Below are 27,616 nucleotides of genomic sequence, written 5' to 3'. Positions count from 1 at the left end.
CATCACGAGTCAGACTGAGCTGATCATGCGGGTCTTGGAGCAGATAAATAGTGAACAACGATCACTTTTTCTGAAACACAGGAAAGAGAAGCCTGAGACCGGCTATAAGAAAGACATGAAAATGTCTACAATGCAAGAACACTTGGATTAGCACTGAAAGCAAGCTTTGCTTTTCTTTCATGGAGGCATTATCCTTGTGCAGATCAACATTAGCGGTACATTAGTTTGTGTTTGCACTGCACAGACCTGTCACAGGAGTTGCAGCATGCATTTAGTTACTATCAGGTTTTACATTTCTCAAATATTCTGAATCGCAAAATATATATATAAACATTTCTTTTAACAGATTAGACTTGACCTATTTGATCTATACATTTGATCTTTTCCATGCTTTATTGTAAATACAATATGTCCAAAAGTTGATTCTGTTCATCTGGACGTAGCGTTTTGTGGGAGAAACGTTTCATCACTCATCCAAGTGACTGTTTCAGTCTCAGCTGACTGCAGGTTTCCCCAATCTTATAAACAGTACATTTGAATAATAACTGAAACCAGCCCACTGAGGAACAAAGGGCTGGGAGGTCAGGTCCTTAATCTTAATTATGCAAATTCTCATGACCATTGATCAACAACCACTGACCAAAACCCACTGATCAAAGACCACTGATCAATGGCCATGAGTAACATTCACAGAGAGTTGGGGAATGGCTGCAATCACAGCATTGTAAGATGGCGAAAGATGTACCCTTAGGCCCCCTCCCCGATTCAGAGATGGTCTTTCCCTTTTCACGTAAATGGCCTCCTTGACTCCGCGCTCAAACCAGCATTCCTCCCTGTCCAGGATGTGCACATCCTCATCCTTGAAAGAGTGTCCACTGGCCTGTAGGTGTAAATAGACTGCAGAGTCCTGACCTGACCAGGTAGCTCTTCTGTGTTGTGCCATCCACTTCGCCAGAGGTTGTTTGGTTTCCCCACTGTATAAATCCTGGCAATCCTCCTGGCACTTAACAGCGTCCACTATGTTACTCTGTTTGTGTCGGGGGACCCGATCCTTGGGGTGGACCAATTTTTGGCGCAGCGTGTTTTGGGGTTTAAAAGCCACAGAGACCCGGTGTTTAGAAAAAATGCGTCTCACTGCTCCGATACTCCTGACACATATGGGATCACTACAGGTTTTCGCTTGGGCAGCGGTTGTCCTTCTCTCCTGGGTCGGCTGGAGCACCTGGATGAGTAACGAAACGTTTCTCCCACAAAACGCTACGTCCAGATGAACAGAATCAACTTTTGGAGATTTACTTTCCTGGATGATTGAGAATGCATGAAGACGTATATACAATATGGTTTTATGAGATTTGCATTCTGTTTTTATTCACATGTTATGCAGCATCCCAACTTTTTTGGACTACACCGTGTACAAAATTCTCTGCTGCTTATGCCTGGTGAGGAGTAAATAATGGCAGAGTCCACAAACCAGAGAGAGTAGTTTCCACTCTCATTTAGCAATACTGTGGATTTTGGTCAGTAGGCAGTAAACGTGTGAAACCTTAACTGCACTGACTACAGAGATATTTAATCAGTCTTATGAATTGGCTTCTGATTAAACTTCACACAGTGCAGCTCTCTGGCAGTTTGATTGTTTCCCGTTTCATGCTGAGAAAAAGTTCATTACTTCACCTTTGTCACAGCATCAAATGTTAATTTTATATAATATCAATATTTACATTTTTTTGTATTGTGAAAAATAAAAACAGATTTTGTCTGCTTGTGAAAATAACGACATATTTGAATGATTTGATTCTATGTGGGTTATTAAAATGTGATGTCAGATCAATTTTGACAGTGCTACCCACCAAGCCAATTCCCCTCTGTGATTTTTTTTTACTTGCTTTGCTTTTTAAATGCTGACTAATTACAATCAAGATGTAGCTGCAAACCATGACTTAAGTTTGTATTCTTTCACAAATCCTGCCTTTGTTGAGCTGATCTTTAAAAAAAAAAAAAAACATGTTGGGAAATGAAAAGGAATTACAAAAATAATCAAGTCAATGATGCTGGAACAACAAATTAGAAGACAGAACGAGGGCCCACGGCTCTGCTTCACCCTGACCCTCCCCTGTCAGTTGCTGCCTGTGGAGCTTCGAAGGTTAAAGTGTGTGTGTGTGTGTGTGTGTGTGTGTGTGTGTGTGTGTGTGTGTGTGTGTGTGTGTGAGAGAGAGAGAGAGAGAGAGAGCAGGAGTGTGAGGATGTAGGACCAAAAATAATTAGAGTACAAATAATTAGATGCAAGCGCTCTTGTTGAAGAGTGCACAGCTTGCACAGACAAAAACGAGGATAGAGGGATGCTCGAGGCTCAATACAACCCACCCTCTGGTCATTTTGGCTAGAAGCAAAGTGGTGGTGGTGGTGGGGGCCTACGGTTTACATTGGGGAGGCTGGGAATGGAGGGGGAAAAAAATTAAGTCGTATAAATAAAAATCTGATAAATCTGGCCTTAAATAAGGAAGGTAACATTCTGCAAAACATACATTATTGATTAATTTCTAATTACTAATTAGCATGTTTTGGAAAACAATGCAGAGATTTACACATTGCTGTAAAACCACAGAGAATTTTGCAATAATAGAAATCTTTTGTACATTTTACTGCAAAATATTGTTTTTGGGTTTTTTCTCTTTCCCCAAACACTGAAAAGTCTTATTTTAGAATTGTTATAACAATTATTTTCATTTTGCTGGGTTTAGACTGGTTGTTGCGGATGTTTATACAGGCAGTATAAGTAAGATGGATGCAGCTGCTTGCTCTTAAAAGTGAAGCTAACGGGAAAGCGCTTTAAAATCTGCCATTTTTTTAAAGGCCAGCAGGGGGAGACTCCTCTGGTTGCAGAAAGAGTTCTTTTTAAATAAAAGTCTAGGAAAAAATGTATTATTACATGAGAAAGAATAGAGCTGATAGAGCAACTAGGGAAGTAAGTAATTTGAGACAGAGTGAAATTCCATAGCAAATAGTCTAACCAGGGGTCACCTTTAGAGTGCTTGTTAAAACGCTACAAGCAGAATGCCTGTAACTATAAAATAACTATAAAATGCAGGAAATGCAGGGCAACTGCAACAATGCTGAAATCTTGCTCATTACAGTTCAAGATATACAAGAAACTGAATTCGGGGTACATGCAGGACGACACACAGACCCAGATTTTACAGTAACAAACTGTCTATGGCGATAACAGCGGAAACTATTACATTTTACATAGCACTGAGCACTTATATATTTAAAACAGGTAGAGTTTAAACTAATGTGAAAAACAAACAAACTGGTAAATCTAGCTGGTGTTACTTTGTTTTATCCAACAGGAACATTTCATACATAAAACTGTCTAAAATAATTTATATTTGGGAATTTAGTTATTTTTTTAATACAGGGTGTGTCTTTAGTTTTTTTGTGTGTTAATTTTAACACAATCCTGGTTTAAAAAATACTTAAAATATTTGATAAGTGTGCATTAAAGGTTTTAGTAACAGTAAATCCGTTCATAATTAGGGCAAACAATTCTAGGAAACTGTCTAATTTAGTTTTTTCTGACAACTACATCAGTTTAAAAAATTAAAATGTTAACCCAAGCAAATGAAACACTGACTAAATAAATAAAGCTATTACTGAATATAATATAACTAAAGTAAACTAGACGTACCAAAACTTGAGTAAGTCATCTGTCCTTGACACTGATTGAAATGGCAGAGATTGTCAGAATCAGAATCAGAATCAGAATACTTTATTCTGATTCTGATTCTGATTCTGACAATTCTGATTGAAATGGCAGAGATTGTGGCTGAGGAGGAGAAATTGCTCAGTGAAGCTTTCATTTTTCAATGCACACAAAGCTACACAACAGAGCAGATACCAGTTAGCTCACTAGGCTTGGGTAACCTGAGACAACCTATTAGATCAATGCTAACCACACATCCAACACGCAGACCACAGTCAGTTTGGAGCTGGTGAGACGGGTCAGTGCTTGTGCGGGAAACAAAACTCAAGTGAAGCGATAATGGCAGGTTCAGTCACGAATGGGGCTCACTCCACACTGATCAGCGTGGATATTTAGAAGCAAGCTACCCCTGCATATAAACAGCGTGGACAGAGGACGGTCGGGAGCAAAAGGTAGCTCATTTAAAGAAAAACTCAAAGCCTTTAAAGGAAAATATTCATGGTTGAAAAATAAACGTTGACACCACCCATGTTGTGAAACCTAACCAACATGCATAAACGTGCTGAGCAGTTCGAGGTCAGAGGCTAGCACTAAATGAGAGGGGATGAGTAAAAGCAGCTTCAAATGGGTGACAAGCAAGAGGTCAAGGTACGATCAAAGGATGAGACACTAAAACGGTGCCCAAGAGGACTCCGTGGCCTTTAAAGGGGGAGAAAACTGCCAACATCCATCTGTGTGCATTTCACTCCCCTTCATCTCAGCGCTCAGCGTCCTTCCCACTCCTTTCGTTTTGACTATGACGGGCTGCCCCCTTTAAAAGAATGAAATAAATAAAGTAGCATTTCTCCCCCCTCCCTGAGGGTGGGCAGCCCATGCAGGAAGGTAAACATGTCCACTGTGGTGAGCTCAGACCACGCGGATGCATTGCTGCAGGTAACAGTCGTCCTCCACAGCTCTGTGCCCACCAGCAACATCTCAGCATCCACTAGTAGTGCACACTAGCCTATGTCTGAACAGATTTCCACTTCACTGCCAAACCGTCTCTCCTCAAGCAAGGACATCCACGGATTTGACGGGGAGGTTGATTCAAATCAGGGTCAACAGTCTTACCTCTACCTACAGCACCTGGCTGATGGCGTGTATTCTGTCTGGAAAGCGTCACCTTTTTGACTTCTGAAGTGCCGACTTTTTTTTGTAAAGGCTTTCTATTAGACAGGTTGGAATTCATCTTGAAGGCTTAGTGGGTGTTCAGATGAAAACGGCCCCGCGATAAAATAATGCAAGGGGCAGAGCTGATGAGAAAAGGTTGCTTCAGGTAACGGTGAGACACTGGAGTACAATATCTAATGAGAAACTGCAGATTCAAAAGGATCCAGACTAGATTTATCAACTGGTCACCAAAATTACTTGCAATCTCCCTATGGATATTATAAAACCAAAATGCAATCACCAAGCAACCAAATTTTTCCTAGTTATTTTTACATTAGGGTGAATGAACCATTAGCAAATAAGCTAATGTTAGTTAGTACTAGCAATAAGAAAGCCTGCTTTACCTAAAGAAGCCATCTTTCCCAGCAGGTAGAAAATACGGTCTTTGATACATGGAAGTATTGAGTGTCTAAGCTCAGCTAATTCACCCCAACTCCAAGAACTGATATGGTGACCTAGGCATTTTTGAATCAGCTAACGAGATACATACAGTGTAGATAAGTTACAGCTAGCAGACTAACAGCTGAAAAACATATACAGAAGTACAACGTATCAAATTATTACAGAAGTCAGTGAAATCCGTAACACTAAATTATATCTTGGTTCAAACATTACTGATTTTAACCATCAGTGAATCATGTAATGGCACAAAGCAATAAGTGTAAAATATTAGTAACAGCTAACTTAGGGGAGGTCAGCCAGTTCACTGTAATGAAACATGTATCAAGTACTGGTAGCTTTGCCATGTCCAAGTCTGCTTTGGTGCCACGATAACGACACTCAGACACACAATATACCCTAGACTCTCAGATGCTGTAGACGAGCTGGAAGTCTGGAAGCTTCACACAAACATGAAAGAAACGCTGACTTCCGCAGAGTTAACTATCACGTTTTTTTCTCGTGAAGTTATTCAGAGCATCTGCACATGTAAACAAATGAATCCATTAAATCACACACAATATAAACCGTTTACTCCAAAATATTCAATCATGAAAAAAAATGCATGCATGCAATCACAGTCAGCGACCCACAAGCCGAGGATAGCTGGAAACGTTGTGTTAGTGTACTATATTTACACACAGAATGATGTAAACAAAGAGTTATCCAGTGGAAAAAAAGAGCATGGGTGAAGTTCAGTTTAACTAATTTGTGATTCCAATGCTTCTTCTTGTGAGGAATACATAGGCCATGTCTGTCTCCTCTGTAAAAGCACAGAATTACATCAAGTGCATGAACGTGCATTGCACAAAAAGCAATCAACTTGAACTAATCGCACAACAACTGCCAAACTGAAAATTCAGGTCATCTATTTGGCGTACAGTACACTGATGTTCTTAGAGTCCAGCCTATACGCTGCATAATCCCGTTCCTCTTTTTTAATGCGTAGGTGGACAAGGTGTGGGCTGATGTTCATTACTTTCCTCTCTGCGAGTCGATACTCTTCCTTAGTCTTCAAGTGCTCCCTCGGTGATGCTATGTATACCCTAGCTGCCAAATACAGCATTATACAGAGTGTGTGTGTCTGTCTGTGTGTGTGTGTGCTCTCACATGTAGAGAAGAGAAAATGATAAGATGAGGGTGACAGGAATACTCATCTACATCCAAGATTTGGTCTATAATAATATATGTAAATATGAAAGAGAGTTCTTTGACAATATTGTTTCTCTGCTACAGAGCTACCACCACCCACTGGTGAAAGGTGTCAGTGTGTGCCCAGCTTCTGTAAATGACAGGAAGCATGTTGCTAAAAAAATGTCACCAACAGTGCTCTCTCAAGAGCTGAACCTAGAAGCTTTCCTGCCTCAAGACGTCTGGGACCAAAAAAAAAAAAATCCACCATCACTGGTAATGTGAAATATGACTTTGGATGAGACCAGTCTCAGGGCTTCAGGTCTGACAGACATGGGGGGGATGACAAAGGATGATGATGGTTGTTGTTTCCCTTATGTTTCCAATCACACAAACAGAGGCCGGGCTGAAAAAGGCCAGAGAGCCTCAGCCTCCTCAGCCGGCAGGCGGTTCAAAATCAGGGGACAGAGTGAAAAGAGAACTAAGATGAGGGAGAGTGAGAGAGGGGTAAAGGCAATAAGAGAGAGAGCGAGAGAGAGCGAGAGAGAGCTAAGCTGCCTGCAGACACCACGCGGCTCAGAGCAGATCGACAGTGACGGCTGGCTGATTAGTCAACTCGCAGCCCCCAAGACTGAAGTCTGCGTGCACGCACACACATGCAGAGCTGCACTGGAGTTCATTTAAATAAATCCAGCTTTTATCAGTACTCAAAACACATGCGCACACACCTAAACAAATGGATACTCATGACACCTGAAGGAGGCTCATGCAGTAACCTTGAGTCTGTGTATGCAGGGCTTGAATTTCAGTGCAAGATTGTGGGTATTTCATATTTTACGACTGATTCCTGCACACATAAAATTCTCTAGCCTAACATATAAACATAATTATGATGACTGCCCAGAAGTGCTGCAGAGGTAGACCGATATCCGTCCTGGACAACACCTTGTGCACTGCCTACAAAGCCTGTAAGGTCCATCTGCTGTTTCTAGGCATCTTGTTACCATCCGCAAAAATCTCAAATTTAAGAAGCTGAGACATACTCTGGATGCCATCAACTTTGAGCTGTAGAGTAATTTCTGACACAAATATGTTGTTTAATTCACCTGCTAAACAATTGTTAAGACCACCTTCTTTAATCTGTGTGTTATCATCAAAATTAAAAATGACAATCCTTATGAAATTGATGTTATTAACCTTCACTCTCAGCGTTATCAGATAAAAGGTGAGGCAACAGTCTAAAAACACATTTCAGTCACTCACAGCAATAAAAGGAGCTCAATTGTAAAATATAAGGTGCATGCATAGCAAGACCATGAAAAGAACAGAGGAGACAATGGAGACAAGAGTGAAGAAAGCCATTAAACAATATCCTTCAGAATTAATTACCTTAAGGAGATAGATGGGGATGTTGCTGAAGTCCACGGGGAGTTTAAGAAGGAAACGAGCAGAAAACTCTCCTGTCTGGGGGGTGGAAAAAAAAGGTCAATTGTATTTCATGGAGTAGATATTTTATAATGCTCGCCTTTTTATATCAGTACTGAATGGACTAATACTGACTTTTAGTACTCTTGCTATGGTTTAACAGATGTGACATGTGACTTAAATACAAGAAAAAATAAAGTTTTCAGATGAATACAGTCCTGAAAAACTAAGTACACACTTACTGCTTCTATAGGAATTAGAGGGTAAGAAGCAGCCAGGTACTGATATGAACTAGATGAACTGATTAAATGAAAGTAAGCATCTGTACAAAAGCAGAGGTTTTATGAGCTTGCTGGTCTTCAGCATTCAGATGTGTGTTAAAGAAATCCCACAGTTTTCCTAAGAGTGGAAAATTGCAAAAGATCCAAGAACTCCAACTCTCCAACTCTAGAGACCTCAGTCAGTGAGTTAAATGCTAAAAACAAAAAACAATGAACAAGAATGGCCATACGCCACATTTGGTGAAAATCTGACACAGCATGTCAGCAAAAACATCTCATATCAACTCTCAAGCACAGTGCAGAGAGGTGAGAGAGCAGAGGTGTTGATTTGGGATTATTTTGCAGCCCCTGCACCTGTCAATGAATCGACCACATACTCCTTTGTATACTTAAGCATTCTAGAGACAAATGTAAGCTGCCCTTAGCCATTTTCTGAAAGCTAAAGCTTTTAAAGCAACCCAGTCAAAGACGAGACCGCAACTTGACTAAAGGGCTGTGATGGGAAAATTTCTCTGTAACAATGCGAAAGACTAGACAAGTCATACAGAAAAAAATCACTTCAGGATATTGCTGCCAATAGTAGTTCAACAAGTTGCTAAATTATGGGGGCTATGTAGTTTTTCCTGGGACTGTAGACCTCTAAGTTGGGAGGTTTTTTTCTTCCTCATTTGCTCTAATTTGTACATTTTTCCCCCATTACACGGCCTCACAGATGATAAAATTCAGTCCACATTTTCTCTTTTTCCATTTCTTGGAATAAGACATGTTCCCCACACAAAATTAAACTAATGATGTTTGCATCTGTAACCATGTTTTAAAAAATAAACTTTTTAAAACACGGGACACTGACACACTCTTGTTCTTTAAAGTTCCAAACTAATTAAAATATCTTACCTGAATTATCTGATGTGTCGCTGTGACATAGTGACCGCAACAATACAACACTTGTTTGGCTTAATTCTTTCAATGGCTTCATCAAACTACATTTTATTTAAAATAATACCAACACTGTATTCGAAGTGTTATATGTTATATGCAAATTTATGCAGTATGATGTTCCAAGGCCAAACACTGAATCTAAATGTACAACCTGTGGTGTAAGCAGAGAACTGGTTTGGTTATTTCCACTGTACTTTCAGATAATGTCTTCACACAAGAAAACAGAAAAATAAGAATTACCTGAAAATCTGTAATAGCACAAAAAGCACACAGTTCTGACTTTTAAACACTGGAGCAGAGTCTTATTACCTGATGTTTTCCCTGAGGCTATATGTAGTTAGAGATCCAGACACATGAAAAAGTATGAAATTGCGGAAAGTACAAGTGTCTACGTGCTTTCAGGTTGTGTTTGCCTGTAATTGTGACCAAGATGATGGTAACAAAAATTGCAAACATTTCTGTCTTCCTGTCTTGTGTTTACTCATTGACCAACATATTTTAGTTATTTTTTCCACACGTGTTGCCTACAGTCTGAGGCACACGTGAGAATATGATCTTTAATTTCTCGTAATATCCTCATTTGTATTTGCTGTTTGCTGAAGGGCCATCAGTTCCACTAATGGCGTGTGCACTTAAGCGGCTTTTGATTATTCAGTATTGTTAAATAAAATCTTGTGTAAGTGTACCGCTGGGAGTGGTCTGTTGGCTGCTGAGGTCATGTGACGTCAAATGAACAAAAGATAGGCCCTGGAATGCAGAACTCTTAAATACAGGAAATGTCGAAATATCTTGTTTGTTTCACTTGACATTTGCATTAGCTATTTGGTTATTTCGTGTTTGATTGTGCAAGTTAAAACAACTATTAAACTAACTATAATTTGTTAGCATTTGCTTCCCTTGTGTGTCAAAGTCCGTCTAGTCAGGCACTGTAAAAGTTCCCCTCTGTTTCTTGTCTGTTGGGTCTGTTTTGATCAGCCTGGTCTGAGTTTATTTTGCTAGTGTTATGTTACGCTGGCATTTTAACTTGAGTGTAGTTCTGTTTATTTGACCTTCTTCAGATCCCAGAGCAATTATCTGACTTTTTCTACATTTCTTTATAAAGAGCTTTTGAGTTAAATAAAACATATTTGCTTTAAGACCTAATTGTACTTGTCGTGCCTAGCCAGCTCAGTCCCTCAGAGTGATGGGCAGAATAACGACTACCCTCTCCACTTGCACTCCAAGGTGGAGTCTGAGCCTGTCCACCTAACAAGAGATTTGCTGGACAGGCAGCTTCATATATTGTTTACTTATTTACTTGCAATTAAAATACTTGCTGAGGAGTGCCTAAAAAAAGGTATAATTTTATAATCCTTTTAAGCATGGGTGTTCCTGCTTTCACACGCACTAACATGTGTACACAAATGCGCACTGCCAAAAATATAGTTTAATTCTGTGGGAGGAATGAGTTCACAGAGATATAAGAAAAGAGGTTAGAATATTGCACCATTTAAGATTCACAACGGTTTAGTTTCTCAGTGCAAGAGTATAATGGCCAAGATGGGCAGCAGTTTAATCAAATACACAAAATTTTGTGCATAAGACACAAAATAAGTTTAAATCAATACACAAGATCAAAACATCCAGATTTTAAACTTCAAAATTAAGAATGTGCTAATAAAGTCAGAAAGGGTTAACTGTCACAGCTCTCTTAGGCCAAACAGAGAAAATAATACAGACCAACAACTGTGTTGTAAATAAGAATATACCAGTGGAAACCTTTCCGCTGTGTTTCTTTTTAACTGCTACCACGCAACTCTTGTTTTCTTAAGATGCAAAAACTTCACAATCACAAAATCCATAAACAGGAGCTTACCCAGCTGTTCTTGCATCCAGCATAAATCTCCATGTTGCGGCCGTAGTTGGGGTCTTCCAGCAGGCTGTCATACTCAAAGAGCAGTCTGGAGCTCTCACGCAGACGCAGGCACTGGTAGTGATGGTACTGCTGGATGAGCTCCTTCACCAGCTGGAGCAGACATTCAGGATTCCCAGCATCCCAGTGGACCAAGTGCTGAAGCAGACACCAGAGATGGTATGTCAGTAAAGATAATAGACAGCCCATCCATCAACAAGTCCATGTTAACATGTGAAGTCTGTACTCTAAGTACAGTGTTCCCTCGCTATAACGCGGTTCACCTTTCGCGGCCTCACAGTTTCGCTGATTTTTTTTTGTGTGCAATTTTCCATGTTTTTTTTGTTTGTTTGTTTGTTTGTTTTTTTAAACAGCGCATTGTGTTCTGCATCCTGATTGGCTTTAGACCACTGTCAATCAATCTCGTGCCGTGTCTGCTGTACAGTACAGAATGCGTTGTCAGATTTATCTTTGATCGCAAGCAGTGTGACTCTGAAGTGCTGCACTGCATGTTTGGAAGTTTTCCCCCTAACAAACACAACACTGTCGACGAAACGTCAACACCTGCAGGTGCCTTTGGTTTCATTCTAAGATACTGGACTTAGAATGGGTTATTTTTGGAACGTAACTCCCGCGATAAACGAGGGACCACTGTATATGCTATTTTGATTGAAAATGATTGTTAAAGACATTCATATTTTAGAAAATCTTTCGTAGATAAAGGAATCAGTACAAGCATCATGATCACAAATAGGACCATTTAAAAAACAATTCCTGAATAAAATATACAGTGGGGCAAAAAAGTATTTAGTCAGCCACCGATTGTGCAAGTTCCCCCACCTAAAATGATGACAGAGGTCAGTAATTTGCACCAGAGGTACACTTCAACTGTGAGAGACAGAACGTGAAAAAAAATCCATGAATTCACATGGTAGGATTTGTAAAGAATTTATTCGTAAATCAGGGTGGAAAATAAGTATTTGGTCAATAACAAAAATACAACTCAATACTTTGTAACATAACCTTTGTTGGCAATAACAGAGGTCAAACGTTTACTATAGGTCTTTACCAGGTTTGCACACACAGTAGCTGGTATTTTGGCCCATTCCTCCATGCTGATCTTCTCGAGAGCAGTGATGTTTTGGGGCTGTCGCCGAGCAACACGGACTTTCAACTCCCGCCACAGATTTTCTATGGGGTTGAGGTCTGGAGACTGGCTAGGCCACTCCAGGACTTTCAAATGCTTCTTACGGAGCCACTCCTTTGTTGCCCGGGCGGTGTGTTTTGGATCATTGTCATGTTGGAAGACCCAGCCTCGTTTCATCTTCAAAGTTCTCACTGATGGAAGGAGGTTTTGGCTCAAAATCTCACGATACATGGCCCCATTCATTCTGTCCTTAACACGGATCAGTCGTCCTGTCCCCTTGGCAGAAAAACAGCCCCATAGCATGATGTTTCCACCCCCATGCTTCACAGTAGGTATGGTGTTCTTGGGATGCATCTCAGTATTCTTCTTCCTCCAAACACGACGAGTTGAGTTTATACCAAAAAGTTCTACTTTGGTTTCATCTGACCACATGACATTCTCCCAATCCTCTGCTGTATCATCCATGTGCTCTCTGGCAAACTTCAGACGGGCCTGGACATGCACTGGCTTCAGCAGCGGAACACGTCTGGCACTGCGGGATTTGATTCCCTGCCGTTGTAGTGTGTTACTGATGGTGACCTTTGTTACTTTGGTCCCAGCTCTCTGCAGGTCATTCACCAGGTCCCCCCGTGTGGTTCTGGGATCTTTGCTCACCGTTCTCATGATCATTTTGACCCCACGGGATGAGATCTTGCGTGGAGCCCCAGATTGAGGGAGATTATCAGTGGTCTTGTATGTCTTCCATTTTCTGATGATTGCTCCCACAGTTGATTTTTTCACACCAAGCTGCTTGCCTATTGTAGATTCACTCTTCCCAGTCTGGTGCAGGTCTACAATACTTTTCCTGGTGTCCTTCGAAAGCTCTTTGGTCTTGGCCATGGCGGAGTTTGGAGTCTGACTGTTTGAGGCTGTGGACAGGTGTCTTTTATACAGATGATGAGTTCAAACAGGTGCCATTCATACAGGTAACGAGTGGGGGACAGAAAAGCTTCTTAAAGAAGACGTTACAGGTCTGTGAGAGCCAGAGATTTTCCTTGTTTGAGGTGACCAAATACTTATTTTCCACCCTAATTTACGTATAAATTCTTTACAAATCCTACCATGTGAATTCATGGATTTTTTTTCACATTCTGTCTCTCACAGTTGAAGTGTACCTCTGGTGCAAATTACTGACCTCTGTCATCATTTTAAGTGGGGGAACTTGCACAATCGGTGGCTGACTAAATACTTTTTTGCCCCACTGTAATGGGGTGATAAATGACCCAATTCATCCATTTTAGTTGCTAAAACAACTTGGTTGCTTGAGACCGTCAAAGCAAGTGACCAAATAGTACACCATCACATGATGAGGCATGGCTAAGTCCAAATAAAATAATAATAATTATAACTTAGATTTGTATAGCGCCTTTCAAGAAACCCAAATAAAAGTGCGAGTGTAGAGGATGAAAGGATCAAACAAGGGACTTTCATCCATGTTCAACGTGAAACCAAAAGTAAATGTGGAGTTATTATTTTTAGACAAAAGCATCTTCATTTTCAGTTACTTAAAGAAAATATCTGTTGTCAAAGACAGTTTGGTTAAGGTGTTTTTGTGCTGCAAAACTCTCGGATCACAAAAACTTTGAAACTGTAGAATGTGGTCTTTTCATTTGAAAAACTAACTATTTCCCATTACCTTGGGATAACACATAAGAAAACACATAAACTTCTTAGGTAACACAGATGTTTTGCCTCTATACTATGTATACTAAGTAATGCTGTAAGTAATGGCAATTTTGAGTCAGCAAAAACTCTGACAAGGCATAATAATGTCTTTATCCCCATATCCATCATATTTCATCTGCACACTCCTCAAATATATCAGCACAACCTGTTGGAAAATTATAGACTACAGTATAGGTTATTTTGCAAGAAGCAATCATGGAGCGCATCAGGTAGTGCACTATATCTTCTCTCTCTGAAGGCTAACAGGAAGTATTTTGGAGCTCATGGTATTACAAGCATATATAGAAGTGGACATCTAGTTTAATCCCTATTTGGGGTGAAGCATTGCTGTCAGCTAATCTCCAATTTTAGCAACATATTCCAAACTGGTTACAACAGCGTAAAATGTTGTTACCCAACTGAAAATAGTTGCATAGAGAAAGAAAATAATACTATTTGTATCAGTAAAGATAGACCTTAAGAACATGGTAGTGGGGAAAAAACTGGTTCATCTTGGAAAAAGGTTAGTTGCCTAATTCTGAAGAGCCTACTTCCCATTACAGATTGAGGAGGAAAGGGTTGTGCTAAAGGATGTCCTGTGGCCACATTTAAACTGATATGGAAAAGTACTGAGTCTGAACTGATGTACGTGTCACATTTCTGACCTCTGTTGCCACAATGATTGAAGATTTTGGATAACAAGGCAGTTTGTATTGTCAGGATGCATACAAGAGCCCAACCGCTTAATTTACTTATCTGATTTTACTACAGCGATTAAATATCTGATGTTTGAATAGATTAGATTTAGTACATGTCTAAATGCTCTGTTGTGAACCTCTCTTTCACCAAACTCAGTTTTAGTCATCACAAGCAGAACTTGACCCTTTGGGACCAATATGCAAATTTACAGGATGGAGCTACAACCATCTGCCACATGTGAGTGAGCAGAACCAACCAAACATGACCAACTGGTCTAATTCTACCAAATAAAATAAAACAAATTGCCCTTTCCCCCCCTCACTCTGAAAAAGAACCCAATCACTGATGCGCAAGGAATAAAACAATTAGAATTAATGTGAACAACACCGTGCAAAAAATAAACAGCAGAAAACATGTCAGGTCTAATCAAGACAAATGGATGGCTGCGCTCTTGACAATGAATGTTGTGAGAGCTTTATAACAGAGATGCAAATCAAGACCAAAGCAAAGAAAAATAAATTACTGATTTAATGAGTCTACCTCATTGTCTGGACTGGAAAAGGCTGTGCGTGTTTAAAGAGATTCAAACGATAATTTAAAATTGCTCTTTGACGAGTGGCCATTTGCCACTTCTAGTTTTTACACAACTGCTGCCTTGTTCACAATCATCCAAGGTGATTAGATACAAGTCATTTTGGAAAAGGTAAGATTAAATCTGCCAGCGGGGAAACGTTTTCTCCCCAAAATATTTAACATGCAGACAATGAGGAGGGGAAGGAAAGGGGTCAAATGAACGTTTTGGTTTAAGGATGATGGCCGTCTCGTGCAGCCCCCTGGTCCTGAAAAGTGAAAGTGAGTCTCCATTCTGAAACTCATTCTAATTCTGAAAGTGAAATAGTGCTGGCAGATTCAAATTGTGGATAAGTCAGAACCAAGTAATGCAACTTGATGACATAACCACACTGGCCCAAGTAAACATGAAACTTCCCCAACCTAAATGATGAGCAAGCTGGAAAAGGATGCCTTTTCAGTAAGCACTGAGTAGGTGGAAGGATTAATAGGTGCTGGGAATGCCGTAACCGTTAACATGCATTATATTAAGGTATCAAAATCAGGATCTATTTGACTTGCATTAGCTTGTCTCCTCAACTGTCTGTCTCCCTCCTGGCAGTCCGGTGGAGAAGGCTTTCATTGTTTCACAGCAAACCACAGCCTCTTTTTGTCAAGGGAGGAGGAATGGCAAGGGCAGGCTAAACAGAGACGGTGACCTCATCGTCCTGACCCACCAGTGGTTACCAGCAATGCCGGGATTCCCGAAATAAGGGGGAGATGAAAACAAGGATGGGCATTGTCCAAAAGAGGCAGTCAGTGCCTAGGGGTAGGAGGGAGCTGAAACCGAGGAGAGACTGAAGAAGTGCTGTGTCAGGATTGTGACACAGAATATCAGCGAAGCTCCACTGAGGAGGGCGAGAGGGAGGGAGGAGGGATAGGAGGTGAGTGGGTGGGTAGGGAGAGAGGGGAAAAAAGAAGGCTAAAGAGCTCAGGCAAGCAGTCCAAGGCCAAAGAAACTGGACTGAGCCTAGGAATTTATACTCCCTGTGATAGGTAATAATAAACATGTGAAGTAAACTCAGTGAGAGAAAAGTATTTTTTAATCAGTCTTAAGATTAGACAGCTGTGATAAACATACCACAGAACTGCTGTTGAGAAAAAGCAAAGCAATAAGACAGGCTATTTCACAGAAACACTCCCTCAGTAATTACAGTTAAGGTGCCCTCAAGCTTAGTACTTAACCTCTCCTTCAGTGGAGCTATTCATTGGCCAATGACACAAGGGCTGAGCTTCTGTTGGGTGGCTCCCAGGTAAAAGAGACTGCTGCTGAAAAGGTTGACTTTGCCCTGCAAAAAACTGCTCTGTGCTCAGGCATTCATTTAGCTGGTTTTGTAAGGAACACTCCAAAGTGAAAATGATCATGGATACTACAAAGCTGCTACAGTTATGTTATGAATATATGTCACAGTTTCTACCTGCCTCACCCCAAACGGTCACGGCACATTGCTGTGCCTCCCTGAACCCAGTTCTGCTGGAGGTTTCTTCTTCTTAAAAGGGAGTTTTTCTTTCCCACTGTTGCCAAAGTGCTTGCTCATAATATGATCATATGATTGTTGGGTTTTTCTGTTTTCTTTGTATTATTGTAGGGTCTTTACCTTACAATATAGAGAGCCTGTTGTTGTAATTTCTGTGCAAAATTTGTTGCCCATAAAGCCTAAAAGTGTTTCAACACACGCACTTTCAACATTCTGAGCGAATCACTTTGGGTTTTTGTTTATAGTTGCCCTTTTGCACAAAATCATTTAATGCCCAGTCAGACTGGCTCAGATGTTTGTGTTCACACCAGCAGGTCCGCCTGGTATGCATGTTTGAAAATCATAGAAGTATATAAAAGATAAAAATAGCAACCTGGAGGTCACACAATGGTTTGTAAAGTCCCAGTACGAAGCCCCAGATTGAGCATTATTGTAGTCGGCATCTCTGTTTTTTGAGCCCAGGTATCACAAGCGAGGCATCGATGTGACTGAGAAACTGAGGGACTCTGCATTCTCAATTCTAAAGTATACACTGCTCCTTTTTTGACTCCAGTGGGGACCATAATTTGCAAAATGAGCACTTGAAACTGGTGATTGAAGCCAATAACCTCATCAGAAAAGTGTCTACCAAAGTCACAAATCAAGGTAGCAGAGGACTGTTTTCCCATAGATTTCTAAACAACCAGATTTAGTTTTTCCCGTCCAGAGGATTCATCCTCTGAAGGCCATTGGAAATGACATTTTCAATGACATCTTCTAACCTTAGAAAACACATTGAAAGATGCTAAGATATTTCACTGGTGACCACGCTGCTTTGTTATACATTTCATTGAAGTCGAATGTCAAAAGATCACCAATTTCAGTGGCAAACCTTTCAGTTGATGCTTCATAAAAGCTTTAAGCTGCTGGTGGTGCAAATGAATACTCAGGGAATCTAAACATTATATTCTTATGTTCTGGGGAAAAGCTGTAGCATATTTTAATGCACTCAGTCCACTTTAATCAAAATTGTTTTACATTCATGGCATTCAAAATCTCACCAAAATATTACTCATGCAATGAGCAGAAATATATTTAACCGAGGTACTATAGTTGAGATAATTTAGACTGAATCAAAGTGTTAAACTAACTTATGGTCTGACCAACAAAGCATCCAGCACTGCTTCTGAACCCAGCTGTTAGGGCGGCTAAAAAATGTATAGTTAAAAACAGTGAGTGCACTTGTCTTTGTCTCATATTGTTCGAATGTTCTGACTTTGAGTTAACAAGGTAGAGCTTGAATGCTGCAGAAAAACATTGGTCAAACATAGACGCAAGCAGAATGAAAAGCACTGAGCCAAAAAGCAATGTTCATGTGTTGCAATGTGTGTGTCTGTGTGTGTAGACATGAGAGTCTGTACAGACTCTTCACTGAATTGATTTTACACGCTCTGCTGAAGGCTGTGTGTGCCAAAAGAAATCTATGTGTATTTTTTTTTCATGAATAGGATAAGCCCTGCGGAAAATGTACAGATTTGATACATGGGGAAAAAAAACAGCAAAAAACAAAAGATGCAATAGTCACAATCTAGGCTATTTGAAAGCTAAGATTGAACATCTGATGAGATGAAGTGGGGGGAAATATCCATCTATATGCCCTCTAGATCAGTCTGTATGGAAGTCACACATCTTTCTTAGGGCTTTAACCACAGGGGGTAGCTATCATGGTCTCAACAATAGTCCCCAGTTCAATCTGGACCTTATAATCCAATTATTTTGTCACAACACAGTGGCTAAACCTGTGTCAAAAGATTAAGCCTAACCTTGGCTGATGATAAAACCAGTCACCTTTAATAAATAAAAATTGATACCTTCCATTTTTGAAAAGAGCTCATATCTGTAAAGGAAGCAATTTATAATCGTATTACCTTAAGATATTAGGACTTGATTCAATATCAATGTTAAAAACTGCAGATTAAAAATATATTGGATTAGCATTAGGATTTAGCATTTTGGAGGTATTCATGTGTCAGCGTGTCCAAGTCAATGCTGAAAATACAGTCAAAATAGCTTAGACATAAATATTATAGAACACTATGCCTTTTATAAGAAAATGCTACTTCTTTCTGCCTATTGATTAATTTACTCAAATTACAGCTTGTTAAATTAAACGGGCAGTGTGTGGGTTTACGCATGAAAAAAAATGAAAAGAACAGCTTGTCCTTAAATTAAATCAAAGAGTCCATAAAGAGAACTTGCAATCCACGGGGCCTACTTTTAAAATAGTTGCTCTGCAAACGGAGCTTCTGTTCTCTGATATCTAACGTCTCAGCAGGAGGACCAGTAACTTTGATCTCTCTGGCAAAGAATGGTAATTTGAGAACGTTTCAAATATAGTATCAAATACATTTATCAGACTTCCAGAGTTAACAAGCGGCACTTACACAAAAAATAAGATAAAAGTTGACCAAAGTCCTTTCCTGGAATGTCAACAAGTACTCTAATGTTTCGGTATTGTGGCCTTCATCAGAGGAAGGTTGTAACATCAGCGTGGTTGGACAGTCGTGGCTATGAAAAATTCTCACTATAAATCTATTTGTCAGCTTTTTGACAGGCTGCCTTGTGAGCTGTGGAACTTGATGATTTGATTTAGTATCTAAGGAACTGAGGGCTCAGTGAATCATCTTTTACTTCCAATTCTATCCACAACATTATGGAAACCAACAGGTTTTAAGAGCTGAACGATGGCCGGGGACCAGGATTGCATGATTTCCGGTTTTGGCCATTCAGTCTCATGTATATCCAATTATTAGCCAGTCTTCTCATGGATCTGCAACATGCGCAGAGCAGCACAGGAAATAGTCACATGCAGACAGTGCTTGCTAAATGTTTGTAACAACGAACATAATTATACACTTAAGACACCTTCACCTTGCTGAACATGGATATTTTAGGTAAAGGGGGTTGTACTGTAGGGATGGGAATTAATACGAATTTAGTGATTCCATTATCAATATCACTTATCCATTCTCTTTGGCTCATTATCACCATCATCTCTAAGCAGCACATCAAAGACATTACATTTCATGCAAATAATTACAAGCTGTGTGGTCACATGTTTGTGAATGTTAGAGGTATTTCCTGTCTTTGTAGTGGTCAGTGTTGAGGTCATTACTCAAACAAAGTAAAGTAAAAAAGGTATTACACATTTTACACAAAACACTTTTCTTAAAAGTAACAAAGTACGTTTCTTAATTACACCCAGAAGAAAGACATTCGTTATACTACTCTGTTACGTTCCCCCAAAAGGGTCTAGGCATGCGAGTGAGGGGACCAGTAACAAATGAGTCCAGAACAGAATGAAAGGAAAACAGACCAGTGTTTTTAATAAATAAAATAGTCTTTATTATAGATCATCTTAACATAAAGAGCCGGCAACGCCGTTTTACCAATAACACTTGGAAAAAGAGAAAAAAGGTTGCAACAACAAAGAACACAACAACCAAACAAAAACTCCACACCACGAGGAGGCACTTCCAGGGGCCCACAAGCTCACCCTGTCACTAACAGCAGCTGGCTTACTGCTGCCAAGGCCCACAAGCCCACACTACTCACGTAAAGCAGCTATGCTGTTTCCACAACTCCACACTTCAGGCAGGCTAACTACACACAAAACAGAGACACCAGAGAACACCCCACACCCTGCTCACAGCTCATCCCCAGCTTATATGACCTCCGAGAGGTGATTGCTGACTGGGCCCAGGTGGTAAATGAGGAGAGAGAAGAGCAAGAGAGAGACAGAGGGGTGGAGCAAAAGAGGAGGAGGCAGAGAAAAACACCACACCCACACAAGGGCAGTATCAGGAGGCCCAGCTAGGGCCGTAACATACTCGTTATGTTACTTTCATGTTACTCTCTGAAATGATCTGAAACACACTCAGATGAAAACCAGCACATACTCAGCATTTACTCAGCTTTAACATCATTCTGGGTTCTAGGCTAGCTTAGGGTTTGCATGTTGTCTATGCAGGTGCTTGCAAAGAACTGAAGGTGTGTTAGCATTATAATGCAGTTGTTTTCATCCTGCAGTAGTCTCCACGTTACTATCACACTCTCGTGTTTTTGTGCAATAAAAACAAAAGTAATGTTCATATCCAACCTGTAGTCTGCACCACTATTTTCATCCTCTGACACACGAACTGAAATTAGCTGATCATAGCAAGAGTGCAAGAACCGATAAGCGGGATCGACAGGCAGGCAGACTAACGATTCCAAGGAACTGTTCTCCTGGGAACATTCTCAGTTCCCATCCCTAGTGTATTGTAAGTCATTTTCAGTTGATTACCTTTTTCTTATACCTCCCTCAGCAGGAGAGCTTTTTTGTAAGAACATTTTGTAACTTAAAGCAGTTTGGGGGAAACTGAAGTTCACTAATTTCTTTTATTATAAAAATAAAATGAATAAAAAGTTGACTTTTGTTTATGTAGCGCAAACAAGAAATCTGGAATGTGGAATAATCAGTTTAAGCCGGTCAAATTTAGAAAAGAATAAAAAATAAATAATCTGAATTGGCTAATAAAATTATAACTGGAGCTGCTGATGCTAACATCAATTTTCTGCTTTCTGTACAGCCCATAAACTATACTTTAAAACTTCCAAGCTTACAAAAAAAGAGCGTTTTATCATGTTTTCCTGCTTCTATTGACTGTAGACAGATGACTCTACGATTACAAAACAGTAAATCAAATGCTTCCCATTCGATCAAGATTAATTTAAGCACACTTTTACTTTAAAGCTCTCATGTTTACTGCTAATTTCCAAATTTTAAAACAAAAACGATAATCTGATAAAATCCTGATCCACACACAGTGCCTGAACTAAAATGAATTCTTTCAGAAATGGGGGCAAAGGAAGCACTGTAGGAATATACAATATTAAAAACTAGTGTGTCTTTTAATATTTAAAGCATGTCAATTTGTTCTGATAGCCCCCCCAGTAATCTGACCCTTTAAAGGGACAGCTCACCAAATGTTAAAAAGTTCTCCCTGGTGAGAAAAATGGAAATAATTTGGCTGACAAGAAGGAATCTAAAACTATAACTCACATGTAATATTTAGAATCACTATTTTTTTGTAAATGAAGTGGCCCGATTAAATTCAGCGTAGGAAGGCCCATTCTGAGCTAGGAAACCCAGTGTTTTCATTTTAATTTATCCAGAAATTTAAATAAAACTGCTTTATAAAAACTCTATAGTGTCAGGCTCCATCTTATGCAGCACCTTGCAAGCTGGGTTGTAACATATTACTCAAGAGAAACAACATAGTTCATATAATAACAGCAATCGGAGTATATTTGCCTGTGTAGCACAGTACATATGTTGAGCATAAGGAAAGAACTCAACAAAAAATAAGTGTTTTCCTTAAGAACAAAATGTGCACCTAAATTGGGCATCTTCACACTGAATAGACCCAAGTTGACAGAATTATGTCTTCCTGTGCCATCCGTCTGTACCATCTTCGATCCAATATTTATCTTAGGCCAATAAGAGAGGGACTGGCATCTGAAAATGCAAGATAATTATATAGGCCAAGAGAAGATATTTGTTTTTACGTCTTAAATGTGATTTTTATAGATGCTGGCAACCTGATCCAATAAATCGCTGTAGACTTGAAAGTGTGAGGCATTAAAAAACTCCCAAGTATTAAATTAATCTCTGTTAGTCGCTAATTCAAGTGTGGGCTCACACCCTGTTTCGCCCCCGGAGAGTGCCAAGTGTAAGATCATGCTAAATTGCTCTTGTCATGTGTTGAAGACACTTGGCATTCTCAGCCCAGTGTATTTTCCTTCACTGTGATCTGTGCGGTTTGTGTCCAACACAGAGCAACTTGTTGACAGAAATAGCACTTTTCTGACTACTTTTAATGTGGTTCACCAATCCACCGTGAGGGCTGAGACCGCTGTCCCATCTAAGTCTTGGCATTTGTTTCATACATCAGCTAGTGTTTAGGAACAGCCAGCACCCCTTTCCTTCATCAGTCTCTGGTTGCAAACAATACCCTGCACATTAAAAGCATTCCCAGACCTGTCAGTGAGCGCTGCCGATAATAAACTCCAATAAAAGCTGGAACCCATTATTCCCAACAGCAGGAAGGAAGCGGGAACAACAGTTGGTACACTATGCACAAGTTGACATAATGTAGCTTTATGGGCCATCTGAGTTTCTTTGTTAAAACAGTAACAGGGGACGAGTTGGAGCAGCAGATAGGAAGCGCTCATCAATGCTTGGCATGCAGTATTACCAGAGGGTAACGTGATGCTGGGAATGTTTCCTTTTCCTAGATGGGAGAAGTCGAACACTTAGATTGGCTTCACACTCCATTTTTTATGGGAGTTGTCCTGATACAATGCCTCATTGTGTAAGTCCTCATCTTCTCTCAGGAGTCTTAATTTTTTGGGAAGGTGGCCGGGGGGGCACACACACGTTTACACGTTCGTGTACATGTTTCTTATTGCTACTAAATAAAGTAAAAAGATTAAAACCAAGGCTAATCTATTCTGCACTTTTCCCTGAGCACAAAAATACGATGTAATCATAAAATGTCCTATTTTTAGGGATGCAATTTTCAGATACAGAGTACTGACCCGATCCCAGCTGGAAAAACACTGGTTACTTTATTTAAAATAAACAAATAATGCATCCATTCGAGCCTTTTGAAGAGTTTTGGTGATATTAACTATAAAATAGAAAGGTATGCAATACAGACTGTCTAAAAAAAAAGAAAAAAGAGTTTACGCTCTAGTTATGGTGACTGAAATTTGAGCATTTGATTAGTCCTGTTAATTAGCAATAATTATCTGGTATCTATAAGTGTAGCACACTAGCCAGGTTTGCAAGCTTTAATTGAAAAATATAAAGGTGACACTACACCCTATAATCCAAATACGGTCCCTTTAGCCTTTAGAAATCAACATGACAGTGACCAAAATGCTAACAATGAGGCTTCAAAACAAAAATCAATGTGTAATGTGGCTACATCCATTTTTATTTAGGTCTTTGGGTGAGTCACTTGTCCACTTTGGTGTTTTCACGATATTTATTGACAAATCAAAAAATATAGAATATTTTAAACACTTGTGCCTTCAGCCTTTCAAGTCCACAACCCCAGATTCTACTCAGGCATCTCTCTTGAATCTGTACAATGCCCGCAGCGTAAACAGTTAAACGCTTGCTCCAAATTAAAAGGGTGGAAAACAACAGTAATACACTGGTGAGTTACCTGTTTTACCAAAAGAGACCAACAGAAATTAGTTTAAGTATGGGTTTGTCAGACAATACGTCTGTCTTTCTTGCCCTGCATGAATACAAGATGAGGTTTATCAAAAATTAAATATCTTACTCAACTGGGGTAATTGAGAGGCAGCTAGACTTCCACCAGCACTATCATTAGCTGAACTATCATTACAACTGGAGCAAAGGGGACAGATGAATACACTAAATAGCTATATTTATTTCCTGACCAGAATAGCCTATTTAGTTTTTTTTTTTTAATATTTTCTCAGTTACAGGTGACACAGTCCAGTCCAATTAGAGGGAACAGAGCCAAACGAGATATCCTTACACTTCAACAGTTCCAAAATATGTGGGATTTCCAGAGAAACAAGAAAGAGCCAACCTTTGAACCGCACAGCAGAGTACTGCAAAAAGGTTAAGTGGAAACATGTTGAAGCCGTGTGCAGAGAGGCTATCACGGCTAACCCATGCTCTCAGGCATATGTAGAATGGGAAAGATTCAGAATGCAGGGGAACTCCCAAAAGTTTCGTACCTGCACGCATCACTGGACAAGTCTAGACCAGAGAAATTATTACACACAAAGAAAGGGGGAAACAGGGGCCAACAAATGGTAGCATTAGTTGAGTAAAAAAGAGAGGAACCATTAGAGATGACTGTTCTTACATGGTGCAAGCTCACTCCCCGTATCACAATAGGTTAAAGAAGATAAAGAGTTTTGTTATTTCATTGGCCAATGACACCTTCAGATTTGCTTTTGCTGTCGTAAATGGACAGAGTAGGGAAGCCGATTACTCGTGTAGCTGAATGGGTTAACAGATGCAGAGTCTAACAATACTGTCTGCAGCCATCAGTGGTGAAACACACCAAAACATTTTTGCCCCACAGTGGGTTGTCTTGCTCCATCTGATGTCAGTATGAGTGAACGGGAACATTTTGTGCTGTTTATTCAAATCACTGTCAGTGATCTGAGAAGACCATGATTTATATTTTCTGGGGCCAAAACACAGAGAACCTTTTAAGGCTTCTCATGTTGCAATATTATTATTATAATACCTATAACTCACTCTAGATGTGGGTGTGCATGCTGACTATGTACAACAAATTATGTGAAGGGAATGGGTGGTAAAGAATTCAAGATTACAGAACAGCGCACCACAATCACAGATCAGCCACAAGCAAAATGCAGCATCACGACAATCATACCCAGACATGCTACAGCATGCGCACTGAATACACAACTTCAAACTCTTACCCAATCAGCTTCAATGCTTTTAAAGTTTTTTTCCTTATCTTTTGTTTTTTTCAGAAAAGGGAGGTGGGGGGGGGGGGGGGCATTCCATACAAACATTTGTACAAACACTGAAGTCCAGTGTGTTGCCATCACTTGGTGAATTAGGGAAGAAAAAATGTATGATGCAACATAACCTACGTAAGGAATTAAAATGGTATTGCTCTCCACCTTCCCTCCCTTCCGCTCTCTGTCTTTGTCATTTCCTCCTTTCTGGTCATTTTTCCCAGCAACCCGTGGGCAGACCTATTCCGCTGTATTCCTGTCACCATGTTAGGTTAACACGTCTTTCCAAACTCCACTTCTCTGAGCTCTCCACCCCTGCTCTAAACACGATCCGCTATCACAGATAAGCCAGAAACTGATCTTCTCTTGAAATCTTGATAAGAAATTTATTTTAAGTGCTTTTATGTTTAATCTTAAGGTGGACATGACCATAACAGCAGCGTTTAGATCTTTTTTTACTGGTGTGGGTTTTTTTTAGAACTAGTCTTCGTTCTGATCTCGCCAGTCTTAGAGAACTGATTATTAGGCACCATTGCTAAGAAGATGAGGTCATTTCAGTCAGAAGAAAATCAGACAAAATCTTTGGGCTGCTTCTGACAATCATTGGTGAACTTTCCATTGTTGTCACTTGTAAAGTTGCTGATGTTAACGGTTCCAACTCTAGGCCAGTAAATTAGAGCCCCAAAATTCAGAATGGGCATCTCAAGACAAACACTAGGAACTATTCAAGTATTCTCTGAAGATTGCCCCCAGGACTAACCCATTCTCAAATGACTGCACTTACTTATGGCACACTTATGAATTGCTGGCTTTTCTACGAGAATTTAGTCTTTGAAGGAATTGTAGTTATCTTTGGTTTTGCAAGTTTATTTTCTTTATTCAATAGCATGTTCTTTCATGATAATTCGTAGTAATGACATGTTGATTTTAATGGAACTTTCTGTTAAGAAAAATTAATTTAAAATACTTGGGGCACTTGCACTGCATTTGTGGAAAGGCAGTAAATGTGCTTCTAAATATAAATAACAGAGCATTCCTTTCCTGTTTTGGTGCAATCTCTTACAAGCATCAAGCAGTTAAGTTTGTCCATCTTTGGTCAGTAAAGGGACTCAATTATTGTGACTGTAGATGGACTTTTGCGCTAAGTAAACTGAATCAGGATACACAATGCCAAATTGGTCTCACAACGTTGAGATTGCTTAGAGCAATCTCAATCATCTGAGGTCCTTAGGAACAACAACAACAATAATAATAGTAATAATAATTATTATTGGGAGAGGGCAGATTATTGGCCAGTCATCTTAAAACATCACAAACGATTACAGGTTAATGCAATGAATCTAATATCTAATATCCAATGAAAAGCCAGAAACCAACAGGGCATTATTTTGTCAGACCATATGTCAAAATGAACATACAAAGTACAAAATATGCAAATCTAGTAACAAATACACATAATTCCAATAAAAAAAAACCTTCACCTCTTGATGGAGGTCAGACAAAGCTTCAGTCCAGATTGCTGGCTGCATTAAATGTTAGTTGTATTCAAGTGTATTACTTTTGTTTATATCTATATTGCAGTGTATTGAGGCCACCCAAATAAGCCAATTCAGTTAAGGATATTTTAGGGTGTTTTAGTCATCTCCATAGTAAAGTCAAAGTGGCGTGTTATACAGTCTCGACATGCTCGCCATAGTATCAGTAATCTCCGATAAGCCTCCTTCCCAATTAAATCTTTAGGTTAAACAGTCATGAATGTGTCAGTGTGGTTAAGTGTTGCGGTGGCAATCATAGGCCGACTTAAGATTTATCTCCATGTTGAAAGGAACAATGGCTCCCTCTGAGCCCAAAATAAACCCATTAGACTGGCAGATGACTTTCCATTGCTTTGACATACAGTAATTAGAGTCATGAAACTAGTATGAGGGCTAACATGACTGACCAGTTAAAAAACAACCCACTAAGAGTTTCAAAGCACGCTGAGGCAGGGAGCAGCCCTGGTGGCCAATTAGCAATGGTCTGGATGCTATTTAGCCTACATCTGTAGTTTCCAGTCAACCCTTGCACCCTAACAACAATATAACAGCGAACCTCAATAAATTTGTGACAGACTTTTCTCATATTCTCATGGAACTGTTCGGCTATAAATGGCTTATTTGTGGGACATGTGGCCTCTCATCATCCAGCAGGGATATTTAAAGTCTCTTTCATTCATCATCCATTGTGGTTAAAACTCTTGGAAGGGCCTTTCTTAACAATTGCAGAGGTTTGAGGATTACTTTGTTATTGCTGCCTTTGTAGTCCATGTTTGACTTGCTATACCTTCTAAAGGTGGCAAGGCTCCTAGAGTTTCCTCAAGTAAGTACAACAGTCACTAACCTCTGCCAGAGGTCTCTT

The 27,616-nt window shown here is 39.8% G+C and overlaps 1 protein-coding gene across 1 annotated transcript in view; it reads right to left on the bottom strand.

Moving 5' to 3' along the window:
* The window catches only part of babam2 (BRISC and BRCA1 A complex member 2), a 121,552-nt gene that overhangs the window by 72,318 nt on the left and 21,618 nt on the right, over nt 1–27,616 (bottom strand). Inside the window, exons 5-6 of the mRNA XM_085441805.1 lie at nt 10,982–11,176; nt 7,871–7,945 (exon numbers count right to left, since the gene is read on the bottom strand). Coding sequence (XP_085297931.1) covers nt 7,871–7,945; nt 10,982–11,176 — 270 coding nt within the window. The remainder of the gene's footprint in view (nt 1–7,870; nt 7,946–10,981; nt 11,177–27,616) is intronic.

The sequence above is a fragment of the Copadichromis virginalis genome, linkage group LG19 (assembly GCF_057382275.1).
Source record: "Copadichromis virginalis isolate Kocher_CV1m ecotype Utaka linkage group LG19, C_Virginalis_male_GT1.1, whole genome shotgun sequence".
NCBI lineage: Eukaryota > Metazoa > Chordata > Actinopteri > Cichliformes > Cichlidae > Copadichromis > Copadichromis virginalis.
Note: the sequence above shows the minus strand (reverse complement) of the source record. Positions and strands in the feature narration are given on the sequence as shown.